The sequence below is a fragment of the Schistocerca nitens genome, chromosome 6 (assembly GCF_023898315.1).
Source record: "Schistocerca nitens isolate TAMUIC-IGC-003100 chromosome 6, iqSchNite1.1, whole genome shotgun sequence".
In the NCBI taxonomy this organism is placed as follows: domain Eukaryota; kingdom Metazoa; phylum Arthropoda; class Insecta; order Orthoptera; family Acrididae; genus Schistocerca; species Schistocerca nitens.
This window is the reverse complement of record NC_064619.1, coordinates 508,547,755-508,571,854: the sequence shown is the minus strand read 5'-3', so window position 1 is coordinate 508,571,854 and position 24,100 is coordinate 508,547,755. Positions and strand designations below refer to the sequence as shown.

At 45.1% G+C, this 24,100-nt stretch overlaps 1 protein-coding gene across 2 annotated transcripts in view; it reads right to left on the bottom strand.

Moving 5' to 3' along the window:
* Window positions 1–24,100, bottom strand: part of LOC126263133 (limbic system-associated membrane protein) — a 981,107-nt gene that overhangs the window by 18,245 nt on the left and 938,762 nt on the right. For both annotated transcript variants that reach the window (XM_049960157.1, XM_049960158.1), the window contains exon 7: window positions 12,344–12,564. In XM_049960157.1, the coding sequence (XP_049816114.1) occupies window positions 12,344–12,564 (221 nt within the window). The remainder of the gene's footprint in view (window positions 1–12,343; window positions 12,565–24,100) is intronic.

Below are 24,100 nucleotides of genomic sequence, written 5' to 3'. Positions count from 1 at the left end.
AATGAACGTCTTAGGGAGACATCTAAAATTCACCGGCCGTCTTTGTAATTTAATTCTGACAAAGCGACAGAAATGGGCAGGGAACATAAGAACAAGTCACACAGCACGTTATTGTGTTCCCTGCATGCTCTGAGGGCTGTGTTTGTGCCATACGGTCGGCGAAGTGGATCAGTGCGAGAAACTGCTTTTCGGCTTCTGTCTTGGGTTCTTCGGCTGACATTACTGGAAGATGGTAGACAGTGGTATAGAAATTGCGAAGGAGACAATTTCAGCATGAGAGAAAGAGAGGGACACAGTGGCAGCGAACATAGTTGCCAGTGACAGAACAGTTGTAGGGAAAGAGTGAAGAAGACAGTGCGAGTGGGAGATGAATAAAATGACGGTGAAAGTGGAAACAGGTGAGAGCCAGTGATAATGAGGGTATCTATGATAGTAACCAAGAGAAAGAGAGAGAGAGTGATAATGAGAAGAGACAAAGCGGGAGGACGGAATGAGTTAGATAATAGCAGTAAAAGAGAGCAAGAGGGAGGCAGTGACAGTGAGAGAAGAAGGAGAGAACGAAGGAGACTGTAGCAGTGAGATAAGAGACATTGACAGTCAGAGAGACAACAAGAGATAGTGACAATGAGTTGGGGTAAATGAGTGAGTGAGAATGAGGAAGCAAAAGCGAATGCTTATGAGCTAATTACATTGATGGACTAGTGGGTATGAGAGAGTTACAGTTACAGGAGATCGTGGGAGTGGGGGGTGAGTTGAATGTTATAATGAGCGTGACTATGTTCGCAAGCTAAAATTTTTGGAAAGTAGGATGAGGCAGCTGGTATCCTATTTTTCAGTCAGAGTCTTTTAAACAGGAGCATATTCCCCCTCTCGGAGCATTTTTGCGCTAGTTGACTAATACATAATTTCATCTTCACTTTCCTAGGGGATGAAAGAATATTGCTAACATAACCTTCATTCACAAAAACACGCTGCAAGGATACCTGTTTGCTCCTCAGTAACACATATTCAGTCGAACAGCACGGAGTCTCGATTCCTGAAACCGTCCGGAAATACACTAAAACAATAGTGAGTCCCAGTAAAGTATTACTTTTACAGGTAATAATCATTATGAACCAAGTAATTCCTCCACGAACTGAAGCAATTACTTAACCAGGTCATTAGTGACATAGCCATTCTCGCAATGGGTCACCTCAAAATGTAAACGTCAAACTGATGTAGCAGTAACGCGTCGGCGTGTTGCATATGTATATGGCATATGCAAACAAGCTGAAATATGCGCAGCTGAGTAAAATGTTAACATGCCAGCGAACGGGTGTAAAGTTGCGTAAATATTCATGTGAATTTCCCCACGTGCGTTACGCGCGCAGTCCCACAAGTTTCCAGCGCTGCCAGGGGCTTGTGCTACCTACAAAATCGGACAAAAATTCAACAGCAGACCCACTCCGATCGCTGAAATATTAACTACCCAGTTAAAATAGCGCATAAATGCTAACTGTTGAATTACGATAGTTGGATAAAGCACCATTTATTGAAATTGTTTCTTCATAGTTCTGTCTCTGATGGACTGACTATTTGGTTAATATAAGGGGCGTTCGAAAAGGAACGAGCCGGAGGCATGATCACAGAAACCAGTACCTGGCTGTTGAGACGCGTGTCCCACTGTGACACATGGTAGTGAATGGCTGTCTCATAAAATTCCCAGCGCTGCGATGTTAACCAGTCCCGCACGTACAGCTGGACGTCGTCGTCCGAGGTGAATCGTTTGACCCTCAGAGACTTCTTAAGGGACCAAACAGGCGTAATCACAGGGAGAGAGGTCTGGACTGTATGGAGGGTGGCCGAGAACCTCCCATTTGTATTTCTGCAGGAGCGCCGCGACTGTGTTGGCCGTATGAGGCTTTGCATTGTCCTGGAGCAGAATGACCCCACGGGTGAGATTGCCTGGTAGTTTTGATTTGATCGCTTGGCGAAGGGTGGTCAAGGTTTGCGAGTAACGCTGCGCATTCACTGTTGTCCCATTCTGCAGGAAGTGAATCAGAAGGGTTAAAGAAGAACGTCAGCATAACCTTTCCTGGACTCTTGTGGATGGCCTTGGCTTTTGTTGGTGATGGTGATCCTGGATGCTTCCACTGGAGACTTTGTCGTATTGATTCTGGTTCGAAGTGATGACACCATGACACATCTCCAGCCACCACCCACCATAGGAACGCACTCCCTTCCCGAGCATAGCGCTGCAGATGAGCAAGGCAGTGGGCCATCCGACGTGCTGCCTGGTGTGGATGAAGACTGTGGGGCACCCATTGGGCACACGCTTCGCGCATGTGCAGTATTTCCTTCACGATGGTGTGAACACTTCCGATGCTCAATCCGACCACGGCGGCTATGGCTTTCACTGTCACTTGGCGGTCCTGGGTAACGAGTGCTTCCACCAGCTGGACGATGTCATCGGTAATACAGTGTGGTGCTCCAAATCGTGCATCATCGGCTAACGACGCCCGTCCTTCCCTGAAGCGCTTGTGCCACGCCTTAACCCTTGGAAGGGACATGCACTGTTCGCCGTACACTTGTAGCATTCGGCCATGAATATCCGTTCCTCCTACTGCTGCCGCTATCAGAAAACGAACAACAGCTCTTTGCTCTTATTTTGATGCCTCCAAGTCTCTGTTTCAATACGACTGGCAGCATTGGACGACTGACGAATGACTGAGTCCAAACAAAGCAGAATATTATGCACACGGTGGAACATCGATAGTGTGGTGTACTACGAATTGCTTCCCAGAGGAGTAACCGTCACTGCTGACACTTATCGTCAGCAGTAACGATGCATAATACGAATGGTCGGCGTAGTTCAAGAGCCAATTGATGACACTAAATTCATCAGTTAATTTGCCTGAAAGTTTTCATTATGTAAGGCCATTATAAGCCGCTGAAGCCGAAAACCGGTCAACTAAATAAACTAATACTGTGCAACATCCGGAATTGTGCGTTTTTTATTTATACACGTTATTTCAAAGCATGACGTGGCACTATATCCAGAAACTTCTCTGACGCTACATTGCTTCTTTTATATTCATGGTAGCACGTCTAATACTATTATATCGTATTACTAACGATGAAAGTGCAGTTGTCTTTGAAATTTTTTCTGTTATCACTGCTACATATTTCTGCACCGATCTTCCATTTTCAGGAGATAGCAAGCTTGCATTCAGCAACTACGTACTATCGGATACGTCTAAGTGTCACATGTTTAGCCGACCGGTGTGGCCGAGCGGTTCTATGCTCTTCAGTCTGGAACCGCGCGACCGCTACGCTCGCAGGCTCGAATCCTGCCTCGGGCATGGATGTGAGTGATGTTCTTAGGTTAGTTAGATTTAAGTAGTTCTAAGTTCTAGGGAACTGATGACCTTAGATGTTGAGTGCTATAATGCTCAGAGGCATCTGATTTTTTCACATTTTCTGAAGCAAATGCCTTGTACATAAATGAAAACGTAAAGCTAAACACCACTCAAGAATTAGCCCATAGTCCTTTTCCGATTGCTGCCGACAAGGTAGGACGAAGAGCGAGATTCGTGTGATTGTGGGACATGTGATCAGCATGTTGCCAGTCAATCCAATCATTATTCTTAGTAGAGGAATTTCGATGGTGCTGCTGTTCTCTTATCCAAACAGCTCCTCCTTTGACCTTAGGAGGCTGAACTAATCCCGTTCCAGGTTTCACCAACTCAGAAAAAATTTCTGCGGTGGTACCGGGAATCAAATACTGTCGTTTCGCAACGAAGGCAGCGGCGCTACCCATTTTTATCGTCTTTATTATTTCGATCTTTTTCTTCCTCAGTTTTTAGTCACTAATTCTGTGTGGTTGTCGCATGTAATCTTAATTTCATCGCTGAGGAATTCACTCAGTTTTTGTTTTGTTATTGTTATTACTGAGGGTAGCCACGACAGAGCACAAAGAGCTGCCGTGCTGTATTCGGCTACAGAGGTGATCTGTACACGTATGTAATTACCTAAAGGGCGACTCAAAAGTCCTTCAACATTTGAAAACACGTTATTCACGGAATAGTGTAGATACAGATGTAAAAAGTGGCACACATTCCTGAAAAGATATGGGGTTTTATTGATACCAAAAACAAGTGCAACAGATGGTGGTAGACAGCAACACGTCAGTGATGCCGCATGAGAACCGTGCACAAAATGCTCCATCCCACGTTGCTACACGTGTGAAATACCCCTTGCGCGCATCGTTTGGGCTAAGGACTGCGTGCTGAGGCGCCACGTTCGTCATGCTTGGCCTCCCAGGTCCCCAGACAACAATCCGTGTGATTATTTCTTGCGAGGTTTCCTAAAGTCGCAAATCCACCGCGATGGTCCGACCTCATTAGGGATGCTAAAAGACATCACCCGACGGCAATTTCTCAACATCCCCACTGATCTGAGGCATAGTGCTCTTCACATTGTCCCTCGACAATGTACTGTTGGTAAATGACGGTCGATACGTCGAACATTTGTTATAAGGAACACCGTCCTCACTAAAATCAACTGTTCTGCTAATTATTGCATTGGTGTCGTATGAAGCACCACCTGCTGATCTTTTTGTGCACATTTTCGGTTTCACCAAAACCCCTTGTTATCTGAAGCATGAGAGCCAATTTTTGTCTTTCTACTTGCGTTATTTCGTGAAGTACTTAACTTTCCAATGGTAACTTACTTTTTGGTCATACTGTACAACTGCTAAAACGCCTACTGATTTAAATAATAGCGTGATACGATGGTCGCTGAGCTGTTTTGTACTTAACGTTGCTGCACACAATGTTCATATTCACTCACTAACAGCGACTTTTCTTTTTATTTCGAGAAATGTAGAAAGAAGCGACTGTAATAACGCAGGCCGTTGATGTGCGGCTTTTTTTAGCCTTTCTTTGTGAGCCGGGACGTGACTGATGCCCAGTCCGGGTCTAGACACGCAGGAGGACTTATCTGCCATTGTGCGGCCGTGGTTCGCGTGCTGCTCGTCGGTTGCCGACTGACCCTTTAACCACGGCAACGAGAGCACTATTTTCAATTTCTTTTTATTTCCACCCATTTTTAAAATAGCTTAATTTATGGCAGCGGCAGGGAGGGGCTGATCCTCCCCCTCCCCCCTACCGGCACCGCGGCACGCTCGTGGAGAGGTCGGTCCCTGACTGCCCATAGCGGCCCGGGCGTGTGGCCGTGAGCAGGCAGCGCTGTTTGGCTTTCTTATCTGTCGCGGCTCGACCACGCTATCACTCACCGTCCACTCTCTATGTATGAGCGTAATGTTATTTGCATGATGAACGGCAGTTTAGATTAACTCTGTTTAGCTAACTACACCTAACCACACCGTGCTGTGTGTGTGTGTGTGTGTGTGTGTGTGTGTGTGTGTGTGTGCGAGTGCGTGTGCTTGTGCGTGTGGTTGTTCCAACAGTGAATTTTGCCTGTCGTTTAATCGGATGTCCTTTCCGTAGCGAATTGCATGCAGATTTCTGCATGTACACTGTCACCAGCAGATATCTTTAGATCTGTCGCCAGATTGCTGTAGAATTACGACCTTTTTGACCGCTAAGCTCCCCACCATCAATTTTAGCATACTAATTAATGGAGGTGGGGGGGGCAAGAATTTTAAAACAAAAGTGCGTCGAATATATCCAAGTGTACTCAGCACGTTGTGAGCTCGTAGTAAGGAATACTATCCTAAGCGACCTGAACAAAAAATTAGTCAACCCCCCCCCCCCCCCCCAGAGAGAGCTGTTAGCTGTTATAGTGTAGCCAACTGGTAATATACATACACTACTGGCCATTAAAATTGCTACACCAAAAAGAAATGCAGATGATAATCGGGTATTCATTGGACAAATATATTATACTAGAACAGACATGTCATTACATTTTCACGCAATTTGGGTGCATAGATCCTGAGAAATCAATACCTAGAACAACCACCTCTGGCCGTAATAACGCCCTTGATACACCTGGGCATTGAGTCAAACAGAGCTTGGATGGCGTGTACATGTACAGCTGTCCATGCAGCTTCAACACGATACCACAGTTCAGCAAGAGTAGTGACTGGCGTATTGTACGAGCCAGTTGCTCGGCCACCATTGATCAGACGTTTTCAATTGGTGAGAGATCTGGAGAATGTGCTGCCCAGGACAGCAGTCGAACATTTTCTGTATCCATAAAGGCCCCTACAGGACCTGTAACATGCGGTCGTGCATTATCCAGCTGAAATGTAGGGTTTCGCAGGGATCGAATGAAGGGTACAGCCACGGGTCGTATCACATCTGCAATGTAACGTCCATTGTTCAAAGTGCCGTCAATGCGAACAAGAGGTGACCGAGACGTGTAACCAATGGCACCCCATACAATCACGCCGGGTGATACGCCAGTATGGCGGTGACGAATACACTGTTCCAATGTGCGTTCACCGCGATGTCGCCAAATACAGATGCGACCATCATGATGCTGTAAACAGAACCTGGATTCATCCGAAAAAATGACGTTTTGCCATTCGTGCTCCCAGGTTCGTCGTTGAGTACACCATCGCAGGCGCTCCCGTCTGTGATGCAGCGACAAGGGTAACCGCAGCCATGGTCTCCCAGCTGATAGTCCGTGCTGCTGCAAATGTCGTCGAACTGTTCGTGCAGATGGTTGTTGTCTTTCAAACGTCCTCATCTGTTGACGCAGGGATCGAAACGTGGCTGCACGATCCGTTACAGCCATGCGGATAAGATGCCTGTCATCTCGACTGCTAGTGATACGAGGCCGTTGGTATCCAGCACGGCGTTCCGTATTACCCTCTTGAACCCACCGATTCCATATTCTGCTAACAGTCATTGGGACTCAAGCAATGGGAGCAGCAATGTCGGGATACTAAAAATCGCAATCGCGATAGGCTACAATCCGACCTTTATCAAAGTCGGAAACGTGATGGTACCCAAAAATTAGTTCAAATGGCTCTGAGCACTATGGGACATAAGATCGTAGGTCATCAGTCCCCTAGAACTTAGAACTACTTAAACCTAACTATCCTAAGGACATCACACACATCCATTCCCGAGGCAGGATTCGAGCCTGCGACCGTAGCAGTCCCGCGGTTCCGGACTGCAGCGCCAGAACCGCATGGCTACCGCGGCCGGCGATGGTACCCATTTCTCCTCTTTAAACTAAGCATCACAACAACGTTTCACCAGGCAACGCCGGTCAACTGCTGTTTGTGTATGAGAAATCGGTTGGAAACTTTCCTCAGGTAGCACGTTGTAGGTGTCGCCACCGGCGCCAACCTTGTGTGAATGCTCTGAAAAGCTAATCATTTGCATATCATAGCATCTTCTTCCTGTCGGTTAAATTTCGCGTCTGTAGCACGTCATCTTCGTGGTGTAGCAATTTTAATGGCCAGTAGTGTAGATATATGAAACCCTGCAGAGTTGCTAAATTGTGTTGACTGCTACGTTTTAGTCTTCCAGACATTTTCTGTAGGATTGAGATTGAGTGATTTAGTGACCCAGTCGAGCTGCAATAGGTTGCCAGAGCGTTCGTCAAACCAGTCACGTAAACCTGCAATCCTGAGAACTTGGACGACTGGAGGAAGGTCGCTTGGGATCCGCGTGAAGCGTGAGCTGGAGTCACTAGATGTGGGGCGAGTACAGTCCCAAATCCACTGTTTTAACTATTTGCCGCCCTGATTAGAGCAATCTCAAGTTTCGTGCAATACGGGATAGGTTGCCGAAGCGCATATGTTCGTGATACGATATTTTCCGATATTTTAAATTTGCATCACAGTTTCGAAGTTGTATTCACGGATGAATCTAAACAGGTGGCCTCCGATGGCTTCCGTCGAATTACTCACATATGCGAACTTGAGGGCAGTGGAGCACATACGATTTTCGTGCCCTCTAAATTCTTCGTGCGTTGCGATTCAGTGAGCGCCCTTCACTCTCTCCAATACTTGCAAAAAATGGTTTAAATGGCTCTGAGCACTATGGGACTTCTGAGGTCATCAGTCCCCTAGAACTTAGAACTAGTTAAATGTAAATAATGTAAGGACATCATACACACCCATGCCCGAGGCAGGATTCGAACCTGCGACCTTAGGGGTCGCGCGGTTCCAGACTGTAGGGCCTAGAACCGCTCGGCCACCCCGGCCGGCTCCAATACTTGCACTCAGCTCGTAAATTAGTCCAGGATATCCAGGACGCCCTTCCCCACGTACAAAGGTTGAGCAAGGATATGTGTTTTCTGGTCGCCAAAGCATATGCGTGTTAAGGGAAACGAAATGACGTACGTAGCAACCAACAAGGCGTGTCGTGACGCTCGGAACGTTCACTGCGACATCCTCTTGCATGCTATCACCTCGTTGTTGACATAGAGAGTCATACGTCGATGGGAAAAAGAGTATCTTGAAGTGGCAGACAGTAAACTGCGTTTGATGAAGTCCACAACGCGGCTGTAGCGTACCTCCTTCAATCCGACAAATGGTATCAAGGCCTTCTCACTCGTCGGCCGGAGTGGCCGAGCGGTTCTAGGCGCTACAGTCTGGAACCGCGTGACCACTACTGTCGCAGATTCGAATCCTGCCTGGGGCATTCATGTATGTGATGTCCTTAGGTTAGTTAGGTTTAAGTAGCTCTAAGTTCTAGGGGACTGATGACCTCAGAAGTTAATCCCCATAGTGCTCATAGCCATTTGAACCATCTCACTCGTCTTCGCATAGAACACAGCCCTCTGACGCATGACGTCTTGTTCCAGCGAGAGGACGCTCCAGTGTGTCTTGCTTATAGCGTACAGCCCACGGTGAGCCCCATTTTAGCAGAGTGCGTTTTATATTCCGCCAAGAGGGCAGCAACTCATTTGCCGTCAGATTTTCGCTCTATTTTGACTAACGATGACATGTCTGCGGTAAGTATTTCACGGTTTTGCTACACGTCCGACTTGTTTCCCAAAATTTTAGGCTGACATTTGTAATGTGATATCAGGGCGTCTGGCTCAAGTTCTTGTTTTTTAGTGATCAGGCAGCCACGTATTCCCGAGGATGTGTTTTAGTTTCCCTCTTCTTTTGTGTTTAATGCCGTATTACAGGGTGTGAGCTAGTGTGCCTGTGCGGATGATCATGGATGAGACTGTGAGAAAGTGTGTGCAGTTTTGCCTCACATTGCTTCTTACTTCTATCACCGCATTTCCTACTTTGAACTACATTCGGTTGTTCGACAAATTTTCGTTCAGGCACTGATAATGTCGTTGTTGGGGGACCCCATACTACACACACACACACACACACACACAAGATAAAAAAAATCTCTCTGAGCACTATGGGACTTAATATCTGAGGTCATCAGTCCGCTAGAACTTAGAACTACTTAAACCTAACTAACCTAAGGACCTCACACACATCCATGTCCGAGGCAGGATTCGAACCTGCGACCGTAGCGGTCACGCGGTTCCAGACTGAAGCGTCTAAAACCGCTCGGCCACAAAGGCCAGCCACAAAATCAAACCCTTTATCTGAGACTGATCTCGAAATCACGTCTATACTTTCAGGAGTATAAGGAGGAATTATGTACTCAATATATTTAAGTGAGCACCACATACTCCACATTACATTCCTTTCTCTGCTGCAAAAAAAAGTTGTTGTACTTCTTTATTTACTTAATATATCTAAATGGTTCAAATGGCTCTGAGCACTATGGGACTCAACTGCTTTGGTCATCAGTCCCCTAGAACTTAGAACTACTTAAACCTAACTAACCTAAGGACATCACACACATCCATGCCCGAGGCAGGATTCGAACCTGCGACCGTAGCAATCGCACGGTTCCGGACTGCGCGCCTAGAACCGCGAGACCACCGCGGCCGGCGAAATATATCTCATTCCAGAATGTCCCAGTTATGGGAAATTATTTAAGTCATTTTACAGACGTTGAGGACTTGTAGTGGCGACCAAGATGATTAAGTTTAGCATACAAACTCATGTCCGGAAATGTACGGTTTCCCCATTACACGCAAAATACCACAACACATATTCAGATCTCCCGCAATTTCGACTCCGCTGACCAGGATATTATGTACGTCTTTCACCGATCAGCTGGTGCCCCACACCCACTGCAGGGTTGTGTACATGAACTACACGTTTGTGAAATACGCCGACATGATGTTGGTGTACGGCTGAACTCGGTGCAGTTGTATGCGAAGCGTTTTCCACACCGCCAGACACCTTCGCTCTTCCTCTTTGTTACGGCGTATCAGCGGACCACGGAGACGAGTACATTCACAACCAGCAGGACCTAATTTGGTGCTCCACCGCGGTGCCGCACACCTGAGTTTGAAGTGGCTGTACTGCGTGAAGTGGAAGAGTACGCGACGACGAGTACCATGAACATAGCAGGTAGACAGAATGTGCATCACCAAACTGTCTGGCACGTTCTGCATAAGCAGCAGTACACCCGTACCTACCCCAGAACGCATATTTGCAGCCACAGGAGTTTACGCCACAAGCCCAAATTCTGCCGGTGGCGAATCGTTTCACGGATGAAGCCAAATTCACTAGTGAACGAGTTCTCAATTTTCCACAGTAGTCATGTGTTGGGATGATGTAAACCCACATGCTGCGTGCTCCAATGGATTGCAGAAACGGAACGATTTGAATATTTGGACAAGGTTCCTGAAAGGGCGTGTGACTGGGCATTACTTGCTTTCACGCATCTCACGGGAGCCGCATTTTCAGATTCCTGGACGGGGCACTAGGTGGGATCTTGGAAGTGTGTCACTAGAAGTACATCAAAACATGGAGTTCCAGCACGATGGCTCAGCATCTCATTTTCCACGTGCGGTCCGTGATAATGTGGATCAACGATTTGCGCAACAGTGGAGAGGTAGTGGTGGCCCAGCTACTTGATCTGTACCTTCTCCCGACTTGAACCCTCTAGACTAATGTCTGTAGGGTCGCATGAAATTCTTGATTTACGACACCCCTGTGGCATCCAGGAAGATCTACTGACGCGGTTACGGCTGCGGCGTGTGCTGGAGCACCAGGCATTCGTGTTCGTGTGTACCGGAACGTGGTATGGAGATGCATTGTTGGCGATGACGTCGATGATTGTCACATCGAGTACTACATGTACCATAAACGGTCTCAGGTGACAAACAGCAGCAGTCAGAGAGCAGCGTATGTTGTGGTATTTTGCGTGTAGCAGGAAAACATGACTTCCTATCCTAAACTTAACTGTCTTGGTCTCCACTACAAGTTACTGACGTCTGTAAAGGGAATTCAGTTATACCCTATATATATACTTTGTGACTGGTACTTGTTTTTCAGAGTTTTATGCAGAAGCTTCTATCGTCCATCAATATTATACCATGGTCAAAACAACTGGACACATTACAGTAGGAAAAAGGCTAAGATGAAGAGAACCGGTGAGAATTATAAGAAGCAGAAAGAGTTCAGATTTTCACGGTAATACTGTCGGATGACTCCAAATACGCAAAGTAAAATCTCCACTGGTTTATTTTGTCGTTTTGCAAATCCTCAGATGTAAATGTCTTTTGCAATGAGCAAGTTCACTGATTGGCCCACAAGACCGTACAACTTATAATATATGAATTATAAATGGTCTTTACTTACTCTACTTCTGTAAAACGTGTACCCCACAGGCCAGACAAGGGAACTGACATGTGTATGTAAAAAACTTAATATATGCCGATGATAATTTGGTAAATGTGGAACGATTTGACTCTCAGGAAATGCTGGAACAGCTACTCTTAAATGAAGTTCATGGAATAGCGTCCAATCACATCGTGTGAATGTGTCATTCAAATGAAAGAAACGGCTGTACTTTGGCACCGTTCAACATTGGTCCTGCACATCTACACGGTCCCAAACGTGACACAGACACCTGCCTATGAATTTTATGTCAGTTGAAACATTCAGCACTAGATATGGGAGACCAAAGAACGGCATAGAGTGGGCGCCATTATCGTGTTTCACTCCAACAACAGCCCCTTTAATGGCCTAAGGAATTTGTGATGCTGATAAAGCCGTTTTTATATACGACTTCCACTGAATCACTCAAAACATTAATGATAATAAAATAAAAAAGGAAAAAAATATTAAAATAAAACATGAAATTTATTTCTCTCAACGAAGTTAACAAAACCGATACGATCAATATCCCCTGGATGCACTCATCACCGAACAGTGGTATTTACTGGAGACATTCGTCGTTAGTCGATCGTGCCAACACAGATGGTTAAAAACCAAGTTCCCGGATACATAACTGTTAACCGACCCTGACTTCACGGTAAACATTATCACACGTTTCAGACTTACCCGCCTCGCCGGCCGCCTTCCGTTGTGCTGTTGCTGCTGATGCTGGTGCTGCTGTTGCTGCATCAGCAGCTGCTGTCCCTGAGGGCCCGGGATGGGTAGCTTGCGGAAGGACAGCTTGTACTCCTCGATGGGCGTGTAGCTGTTAACTGCCCACGAGATGTTGTAGCGGTCCCGAAACCGACTCACCGGCTTGCTCACGAACGTCACCGGGTTTGGCTTGCCTGCAACATATATCTGGAATGACTCCGATTCAAGAATAACACCGAGAGAGTGTTTGTACTGTTCAAGAGATCAATTAGAAATACAGTTACTAAATACTGAAATTATCGACATGCCAAAAGTAATGCTCGACGAGATGTACATAGCCATTCGAGGTATGTTATAGTAGAAATAATTAATTATGTAGGTAAAGTAACGCAAAAGGAACTTGGAAATTCTACATAGAATATCATCGTAGGAAGACAATTCCCGAAGACTAAAATTATGCTGTCATTTTGATACTTTAAAAGAAAGGAGGCAAACAAAATACAAAAGAAGCTATAAAACTCTCAATCTCTTCTTCGTAATATATTCAATAAAATTATCACCAACTGCTTAGGAGAAAACTAGTATTTTAATGAGAAACGAACAAGCAGGCATCAGAAGTTAGTATGGCACGACAGACTCGAGAAATAAGTCCATATTACAAGTTCGTTTGGGTGTAAATTATTTTTAGAAGCCTTTCTCTCGGTGTTAACAGCCCTTGAGAAACAAAGCATTAATTAAACATATCTTATAACGCTGATGAATACATATATCAGTGCTACATCTTTCATGGAATCTCATCATAAAAGTGAAAAATGTACAGTCGAAAAAAGACTAGAAGGTCTGGTGTCATCACAAATATTTCCTACAAGCCTGAAGGAATTTTTGATAACCTTAAGCTGTAAGAAATGAAGAGGAAGTAAACGTCAATGAAAATTATTTGAACCACCTTCCTTTTGCTGATAATTTAGTGCTGTTGCGACTGGTACAGATAAGCTTCAAAATCGAATCCATAAACTTGAACGAACCAGTTTGAAGTATGATTGGAGATATATTAAAAAAATCCTGAAATAATGTGCACTGAACATATTCGCAAGACAACACTACAACATAACAAGAAGTTTTAGAGCGAGTTGGCACATTCATTTATACTTAGAACATTTGAAGAAAACGATTGGATTGACAGAAAAGGAATAAACAGAATGGTAAAAGGGACAAGAAATGAGTTTGGTAAACTACAACGGGTTATCATAATGAGGGTTCCCATCAGTTTGGAACGACCTTTTCAGATTTGTGTCAGAAATACAGGCAGTTGCTACTTTATGCAAATACTGTTCAGATACAATTATAATATATAAATGTTTCACAATATGATAGTTATTCAGCAGTAAATAGAGAGGTGCATGACAGTCATTACTAGAAGAGACGGGAAAGAAAGAAATGTTTAAGAGAACAGAGCAGAGTGTATGCTGTAATTATGTAACGAAAATGAAATTCTGGTGGGAGGGCAGGTAGCCAGTGGAATAGACGGTAGACGAATTCCAATGAAGAGTAAACATGATGCCTTAATGGAACACAAGTGGCTGATATCAGGAAACGCGTGGGAGTCAGTGTAATGGATAGTGCTACGGGAATCAAACAATAATGTCAACTGGCTGATGAATAGGTCTCCAAAAGTCGGAGGTCATAGTTAGGGATATTGTTTCGCCCACTTTCAAGTAAGCAGTTTCCTCATGTATGTTTGAAGCATTCAGCTCGAGGGACAACTGAGTTTGCTCTTGCATGTCATGATATGAAGGGTGAAGAAATAAAATAGTGCGTGTCTGTATTAGAAAGATTAATCATCATTTTGGTTAAACACAAAACAGTTTGTTACAGACGGTCCAGTCACACAAATGTGACCACCGCTTACAATGATGAGCGAATACATTATGACCACTTGCATAATGGATGGTATGTCCATCTTTATAATGAAATACATCTCCACTTTTGGATATCATGGATCCGACAGTTGGTTGGTAGGTTTGTGGAGATATGTGGAATGAAAAGTCCACGCACAAGTCATGTAATTCGCGTAAATAACGGGCAGCTGATCTACGTATGCAGTGATGGCGCCTGATGGCGACCCACACGGGTTCCATATGATTTAGATCGGACGAATTTGGTCGCTGAGACATCAACTTAAGTACACTATAACGTTTGTGAAACCACTGTAACACGGTTCTGGCTTCAAGAGAACGACAGTTATATTGCTGAAAGACGACGTCATCGTCAGGGAAGACATCAAGCATGCAGGGACGCAGATGATTCGCAGCTGTCAGTGTGTCGTCAATTACTACCGCTGGTCGCATGCAGGTGCAGGAATATGTCTCCCATAACACAATACTGCTCCCGCCACCCTACGTCACTGGCGCAGTGTACATTTTGAGGCGCCGTTCACCTCGATGACGGCGTCTGTGGAGACTACGATCGACCTAGTGTAGCAAAATCTTGATTCAACCAAAGAGATGAAACGCTTTCCATTGATCGCCGGTCGAATCCCGATGGTCCCGTGCCCGCTACAATCGCAGTTGACGATGTCGTTGGGTCAACGTGTGAAGACGCAGGGGTGGCCTGCTGCAGAGCTCCATGTTCAACAGTGTACGATGAATAGTGTGCTCCAAAGTACTTGGACGTGCACTAGCATTGTGCTCTTTCGGCAGAGAGGCCACAGAGCACCATCTTTTCTACTTTACAGAACAGACAAGCCTCCGAACCCATGTTCTGTAAAGAGTCGTGAACGCCCAACCATTTAGCACCTAGTAGTAGTTTCACTGTCCTTCTACCTCTTTACGTAGATGTTCACAAGAGTAGTACATGAACATTCGACCAGATTCGCCGTTTTCGAGATACTCGTTCATAGGGTCTGTGTAATAATAATCTGCCTGTTGTCAAAGTCGCGTACCTCAATGGATTTCCCGATTTGCAGATCGTATCTTCGCTAGGCTAATCTCCCATGCACGTGTGCCCCACTTACATACTTTTGTTACTGCATCACGTGCCCACAACACCACGAGGCGGCATCCAACTACGCGGTAGGCTATGGTCATAATGTTTTGGCCGACCAGTGTATGTTCGATGTCGACGCGCAATAACCACTAACAGACGGCAGGTGGCAGCGGCAATATTAGCAATGCCGTGAATATAAAACGTGTCCGGGGGACGCGGAAAACAGCGAAGTCGTTGTCAAAATGCGGAAACGGAGCGATTTGCCTTACGTCTAAGTGGCAGGATCATTGCCTTTCGGGCTAAGGGTGGAAACATTTCCGAAACGGTTACATTTGTAAACTGTTCGCGTGCAGTTGTAGGTCTATACCTTGCCTGGCAGAAAGGGGCTATCCAAAACCTGCACCGAGTCTATTGTAATGCACCAAAGTGATAGGGATAAATGACGGCTGCGGGGATATTTACGGACGGACAGACATGCAACAGTTGAGCAACTGACCGCCCTGTCAACAAGGGGCACGCTACAGTCGCAGGTTCGAATCCTGCCACGGGCATGGATGTGTGTGATGTCCTTAGGTTAGTTAGGTTTAAGTAGTTCTAAGTTCTAGGCGACTGATCACCTCAGATGTTAAGTCCTATAGTGCTCAGAGCCAATTGAGCTACCAGTGCTGTCTCCTCAACGACCGTTCAGCGAACGTATGGGCCTCCGCAGCAGGCGCATGTCTCATGCACCCACGCTGAATGCTGTTCACCGGCGACGTCTACTGAGTGGTGACAGGTGGACTTTACAGATGAACTACGTTTTTTACTTCATCGGACAGATAGCCGGTAGCGTGTAGAGCGTGAAACGTAAGAAAGCAAACACCGTGAAACAATCGTTGGAAGGGTTCAAGACGCAGGAAAGACCATTATGTTCTGGGAAACGTTTTCATGGAATCCCATGGGTGATCTCGTCATTATGGAAAGCACAGCTGATCAGCATAAGCATGCATCTATCCTTGGGAACCATGTCCGTTCCTACATGCAGTATGTTCTTTCTCGGCACGATAGCGTCTACTACCATGACAATGCAGCGTGTTATACACCTCGCAGCACACGTGCGTGGTTCGAAGAGCGCCACGATTAGTGTACCCTATTCCAATGCCTACCAAGCTACTAGTACTTGAACCCTGTAGAAAAACTACTGGAGCACCTAAATTGTGCTGTTCGCAACATGGATTCTCAGCCGAGAAACCTAGCGCAGACGGACACCTCACTGGAGTCAGAATGGCTCTATATATCTGTCAGTAGCTTCCACAACCTCACGTCTCGCAGCAGCCCGTGTTGCAGAAGGTGGTTATTCAGGTTTCTGACAGAAGCCACATTAATGTGACTGGACAGTTATTATTGGATCCTTTGGTAATGGCGTGAAGGCGAACGCGTAAGGTGTAATGATGTCAGTAAAATACTGCGATCAAGACAAATTGTATTATTACAATGCAACTAAATCGTGGGTATTGTTGTGGCGTAACAAGCTAGCTACGCCACACTGAGAAGTAGCCGAAAGGGCACGCGTCAACTCACGCCGTCTTGCGTTAAGTCTGAAACAAGATACGTGATGAAAGCTATAAAGAAAAGAACGGAGCTTCTCGTATACTTAACTTTAATTCATTGTGGTACATTTCTCTTGATAATACAGGTGAGACTCTCTCCAGATATCGTTAATGCGCCTTGCTAGGTCGTAGCCATGGACTTAGCTGAAGGCTATTCTAACTGTCTCTCGGCAATTGAGTGAAAGGCTTCGTACGTGTAGTCGCTAGCAATGTCGTCCGTACAACTGGGGCGAGTGCTGGTCCGTCTCTCTAGACCTGCCGTGTGGTGGCGCTCGGTCTACGATCACACAGTGGCGACACGCGGGTCCGACATGTACTAATGGACCGCGGCCGATTTAAAGCTACCACCTAGCAAGTGTAGTGTCTAGCGGTGACACCACAGGTATATTTTGTTGTGTCTAGACAAGACAGCCTAGACACAATGAGAGGAAGCCGAAAGGCACGCGCTTAAACTCACGCAGGCTGGCGTGAGGTCTGAAACAGGATACGTAATGAATGCTATAAAGAAAAGTACGTAGCTTCTGAAATACTTAACTTTAATCCACATTTGTAGAACATCGCTCTTGATGATACATTAATAGAATCTCAATATCAATTGAATACGGCGCCTTGCTAGGTCGTAGCAAATGTAGCTGAAGGCTATGCTAACTATCGTCTCGGCAAATGAGAGCGTATTTGTCAGTGAACCGTTCCTTGCAAAGTCGGCTGTACAACTGGGGCGAGTGCCAGAACGTCTCTCTAGACCTGCCGTGTGGTGACGCTCGGTCTGCTATCACTGACAGTGGCGACACGCGGGTCCGACGTATACTACCGGACCGCGGCCGATTTAAAAGCTACCACCTAGCAAGTGTGGTGTCTGGCGGTGACACCACATATTTCATAGAGCATTTCTACAACATATATTTATTTAGTAACTGTTGCAACTGTACCTCTCTTTTTATGTTCTCACCTATACAGGGAAAGCAAACTAGTTTTCATAGAGTAATTAGAATACTGTCGCTGCCCTGCTGACACCTGGTCGTCTATCGGAACGCGGCCTGGTACCTCTGACTGGTGAAGGCGTCTTAATCCTCCCTGTCCATCGCACGCGGGTGTACTGCTTCAGTGGTGGCAGGCTGGCCGTTCCAGCCTAACGAGCCGTACAAGAGGCAGGCTAGCCCGCCGGGTGTTAGCCGCAGCTTCCACCTTCCGCCAAACCAACACAAGGGTGTGCGTCTCCACTCTGGGGCCACTCGGCATAATTCGCGACAAAGAGTGTGTGGGGGACGTTAAAAACCTGGTCCATGCACTATCTTCCCTTTGTTTTTCCCTTCCGTTTCCTTCGAAAAATTATGCTCTCGAGACAATTTAACGCTCTGTAATGCTTCAGACGAAAGCTGACGATCATATGTGGAGATAGGACATGAAGACATAGTCAATCTAATTGAGCGTGAAATGAAATTTATGGCCCAACTTTGCTAAAAGGATGGATGAATAGCTAGCACACATTCTCTGTCATCAAGGATTAGTTAGTTTTGTGCTGCATTAAACCAGACTGCGGACAAAAGACCATAGCAACAACAATACCTAATTGTCTGCAGTACTACCATTTTAGTCTTATGATTCGTTCCTGAGTCTGGCCATCTTCGCTTAGCTTTAAGTGATTATCTTAAACCACGTAAAGCAAAGCCTTTTTCTTTGAGTCATCAGTCTTCAGAGTGATCTTATTCTATAGCTCGCTCTAGTACCAAGAAAGTCAGTCTCTCATGCATGCCCGACACGATACCTGAGTGGTCAGCGTGACGGATTGCCCGTCCCACGGGACCGGGTTCGATTCCAGGGTGGGCCGCGGATTTTCTCCGCTCAGGGACTAGTTGTTGTGTTGTCTTCATCATTTCATGCCCATCCGGCGCGCAGGTCGCACAATGTGGCGTCGAATGTAATAAGACCTGCACCAAGGCGGCCGGACATGCCCCGCAAAGAGCCTCCCGACCACTGACGCCAAACGCTCATTTCCATTTTCCATTCCCTGATCTCTTAACAGATGACCTGTCATCCTGTCCCTTCTCTTTGTCCGGTTTTCCGCATATTCCTTTCCTCTCCGATTCTGTGCAGAACCTCGTCATTCCTCACCTTATCGCCGGCCATTGTGTTCGAGCGGTTCTAGGCGCTTGAGTCCGGAACCGCGCTGCTGCTACAGTCACTGGTTCGAATCCTGCCTCGAGCATGGATGTGTGTGATGTCCTTAGATTAGTTAGGTTTAAGTAGTTCTAAGTCTAGGAGACTGATGACCTCAGATGTCAATTCCCATAGTGATTAGAGCCATTTGAACCTCATCAGTCCACCTAATATTCAACATTCGTCTATAGTATCACATCTCAAATGCTTCGATTCTTTTGTGTTCCGGTTTTTTCACAGTCTATGGTTCACTACCACACAATGCTGTGCTCCAAACCTATATTCTCAGAAATTTCTTCCTCAAATTAAGGCCTATATTTGATACTACTAGACTTCTCTTGGAGAGAATGCCATGCCCTTATTGCCAGTGCTGCTTTTGATGTCCTCATTGGTCCATCTGTCACTGGTTATTTTGATGCCTAGGTAGCAGAATTCCTTAACTTCATCTACTTCGTGACAATCAGTCTAGCTGTTCTCATTTCTGCCACTTCTCATTACTTTCGCCTGCCCCGATTTACTCTCAATCCATATTCCGTACTCATTAGACTGTTAATTCCATTCAATAGATCATGTAATTCTTCTTCACTTTCTCTCAGGATAGCAATGTCCTCAACAAATCGTATTATTGATATCCTTTCACCTTGAATTTTAATTCCAGTCCTGAACCTTTTCTTTATTTCCATCACTGCGTCTTCGATATACACGCTGATGAATGAATGAATGCCGTGTGGCTAAGGCCTCCCGTCGGGTAGACCGTTCGCCTGGTGCAAGTCTTTCGAGTTGACGCCACTTCGGCGACTTGCGTGTCGATGGGGATGAAATGATGATGATAAGGACAACACAATACCCAGTCCCTGAGCGGAGACAATCTCCGACCCAGCCGGGAATCGAACCCGGGCCATTAGGTATGACATTCCGTCGCGCTGATCACTCAGCTACCATGGGCGGACGATATACACGCTGAACAGCAGTGGCGAAAGCCTATGTCCCTGTCTTACAATCCTTTTAATTCGAGCACATCGATCTTGGCTCTCGTACATATTGTATATCACCCGTCTCTCCCTACACCTTATCACGAGTTTTCTCAGAATTTCACCAATTTCATATTTTCGAACGCTTTTTTCAAGTCAACAAATCCTATGAACGCGTCTTGATGTTTCTTTAGTCTTGCTTCCATTATCAACTGATAAATCAGAATAGCCTCTCTGGTGCCTTTACCATTCCTAAACCCAAACTGACCATCATCTAACACATCCTCAATTTTTCCCCATCCTTCTGTACATTATACTTGTAAGCAACTTCGAAGCAGGAGCTGTTACGGCGATTGTGGAATAATTCTCGCCCTTGTCGGCTCTTGCAGTCTTCGGAATTGTGTGGGCAATATTTTTCCGAAAGTCAAATGTATATCGCCAGACTCATACATTATACACACCAACGCGAATAGTCGTTTTGTTGCCACTTCCCTCAATGATTTTAGAAATTCTGATGGAATATTATCTATCGTTTCTGCCTTATTTGATCTTAAGTTTCTCCAAATGTCTCTTAAATGCTGATTATAATACTGGACAGGCCTTCAATGTACTCTTTCAATCAATCCGCTCTCTCCTATACATTTAACAGGGGAATTCCCGTTGCACCTCTTAATGTTACCATTCTTGTTTTTAAATTCACTGAAGGTTGTTTCAACTTGCCTATATCCTGAGTCAATCCTTCCAACGATCATTTCTTTTTCGATTTCTTCACATTTTTCATGCAGTCATTTCATCTTAGGTTCGCTACACTTTCTATTTATTTCATTCCTCAACGAGTTGTATTTCTGTATTCCTGAATTTCCCTCAACATTTTTGTACTTTCTCCTTCCATCGATCAACTGAAGTATTTCTTCTAATACCCGTGGCTTCTTCGCAATTACCTTCTTTGTACCTATGTTTTTCCCTCCAACTTCCGTGATGGCCCTTTTTAGAGATGTCCATTCCACTTGAACTGAACTGCCTAACGGGCTATTCCTTATTGCTGTATCTACAGCCTTAGAGAATTTCAAGCACATCTTGTCATTCACTAGTACTTCTGTATCCCACTTCTTTGCGTATTGATTATTCGTGACTAATGTCTTAAACTACAGCCTACTCTTCATCACTACTATATTGTTATCCGAGTCTATATCTGCTCCTGAGTACACCTTACAATCCACTATCTTATTTGAAAATCTCTGTCTGACGATGATGTACCGTAACGTATCACTCGGCCTGTTCCAAGTTTCTCTTCTCCTCTTGTGATTCTTGAACTGAGTATTCACTATTATTAGCTGAAATTTATAACAGAACTCAATTAGTCTTTCTCCTCTCTCATTACTTGTCCCAACCCTATATACTGATGTAACCCTTTCTTCCACTCCTGCCCCTAAAGTTGCATTCCAGTCCCTCATGATCATTAGATTTTCATCTTCCTTTACGTTCTTTGTTACCCTTTCAGTATCCTCATATACTTTCTCTATCTCTTCATCTTCAGCTTCTGACATTTACCTGAACTATCGTTGTCGATCATTTTCTGCTGCTGTTGATATTACCCTATACTCATCTGACCAGAGATCTCTGACTTGTTTCCATTTCACTTCACTGAGTCCAACTATATCCAGATTGAGCTTTTGAATTTTCCTTTTCAGATTTTCTGGCTTCCATGGCACGTTCAAGCTTCTGACATTCCACGACCAGACCCGTAAAACGTTATCCTTTCGTTGGTTAGTCATGCTTTTCATCATGGTCGCCTCCCACTTGGCAGTCTCCTCCCGGAGACCCGAATGAGGGACTATCCCGGAACGTTTTGCCAATGGAGAGACCATCATGATACATTTTCAGTTACAAACCATATGTCCTGTTTGCATAATAGATGAACGTCCCAAATCTCAGTGGCTGCTAAAGCATAATAACCAAACGAAAATTATGTGACAGCGTGCATAGAGCTTGTAGGTGGGTGGTGAGTCGTGCTTGGGTATGTGCATAGAGCTTGTAGGTGGATGGTGAGTCGTGCTTGGGTATCTCAGTTGGATGCCGGCGCGGTAGCTCATCGTACACTTCGCGGCCTAAGGCGTCTTTTCACGGTCAGTGCGGCTACCCCCGTCGGAGGTTCGAGTCCTCTTTCGGGCATGTGTGTGTGTGTGTGTGTGTGTGTGTGTGTGTGTGTGTGTGTGTGTGTGTTTGTGTGTCGTCCTCAGCGTAAGTTAGGTTAAGTAGTGTGCAAGCATAGAGAACGATGACCTCAGCAGTTTTGTCCCATAAGCCCTTACCACAAATTTCCAACTTCCGATTTAGCTGCCGGCCGCGATGGCAGAGCGGTTCTAGGCGCTTCAGTCCAAAAGCGTGCGACTGCTACGGTCGCAGGTTTGAATCCTACCTCGGGCATGGATGTGTGTGATGCCCTTAGCTTAGTTAGGTTTAAGTAGTTCTAGGGGACTGATGACCTCAGATGTTAAGTCCCATAGTGCTGAGAGCCATTTGAGCCATCCCAATTTAGCTGCCCTCTGTATAAACAATTGATTTAATGGAACGACGATGAACTTGAGCCGCGCGGGTTTAGCCGAGCGGTCTGAGCGCTGCAGTCATGGATTGTGCGGCTGATCCCAGCGGAGGTTCGAGTCCTCCCTCGGGCATGAGTGTGTGTGTTTGTCCTTAGGATAATTTAGGTTAAGTAGTGTGTAAGCTTAGGGACTGATGACCTTAGCAGTTCAGTCCCATAAGATTTCATACACATTCGAACATTTTTTTTTTTTTTTGATGAACTTGAACAAGCGTCATGGTACGTTCCGTCCCGAACGATTATGAACAAAATGAGATAAAGGAGAAAAAAAAAAGTTGGTAGAGCACTTAGGTGCGAAAGGCAAAGGTCTCGAGTTCGAGTCTCGATGTGGGACACAGTTTTGATCTGCCAGGAAGATTCATATCAGCGCACACTCCGCAGCAGAGTGAAAATTTCATTCTGGAAACAAATCGCTGCTTTTCCTGAAGCACGGGCAATAACATAGTATGTTATAAAACGTATTCTACACTGCGCCGAAATATTAGAAAAAGTGTAATATAATTTTATAGAGTTATTACGCACAAGTTCAATAGTAAAGGCAAACAATTATTTTTTGCTGATTATTGTGATAAACAACTACGTGTCGCTGTCGAACACCACTGTATGATTGTTTATGACTATATCATTGTTGTAGTCATATCTCACGAACACCCCATATTTTTTCGATTACAAAATGGCTCTGAGCACTATGCGACTTAACTTCTGAGGTCATCAGTCGCCTATAACTTAGAACTAATTAAACCTAATTAATCTAAGGACGTCACACACATCCATGCCCCAGGCAGGATTCGAACCTGCGACCGTAGCGGTCGCTCGGCTCCAGACTGTAGCGCCTAGAACCGCACGGCCACTCCGGCCGGCTTTCGATTACACGTAGCACATTGTTCAAAGTAAGACAGAAGACAAACAATATACGCTTCAGTTCTCGTTCGGAACGGTTTGTCTGTAGAATAAAAATATGGGATTTTGGGATCTTATTTGAATTTATGTAGACCCATTAATTCCATAACATCAGAAGAAATCTGCTCTTGTAGATTCATAAGTTCCTTCATCGACCCGAGAATTTTAACGAAATAAAATTAAATAATTTTTATTTACCTAACAGTTAAGTACTCAGAATTGAAGGCGCAATCCATGTTTTGACTTTGCATCACACTGTAGACAAACAGGCCGAGAACAGCCGGAGTTCCTCATCTATCGGGACTAAAAATCGTTAAAAATGTATTAGTGAACTCATTATATCAGTGGAGAGACTTCTACTCTTCTATATTTGTTTTTAATACGCATTGTAACCACCAAAGAATAATGTAACAATGATTTTTTGACCGGTGAGTATGAAATCGTAATACAGGAAAAGTTGAAATGATGTAAAAGGTAACACGTATTTTATACCAGTATGATACATAATATCTGGCAACTTCGTCAT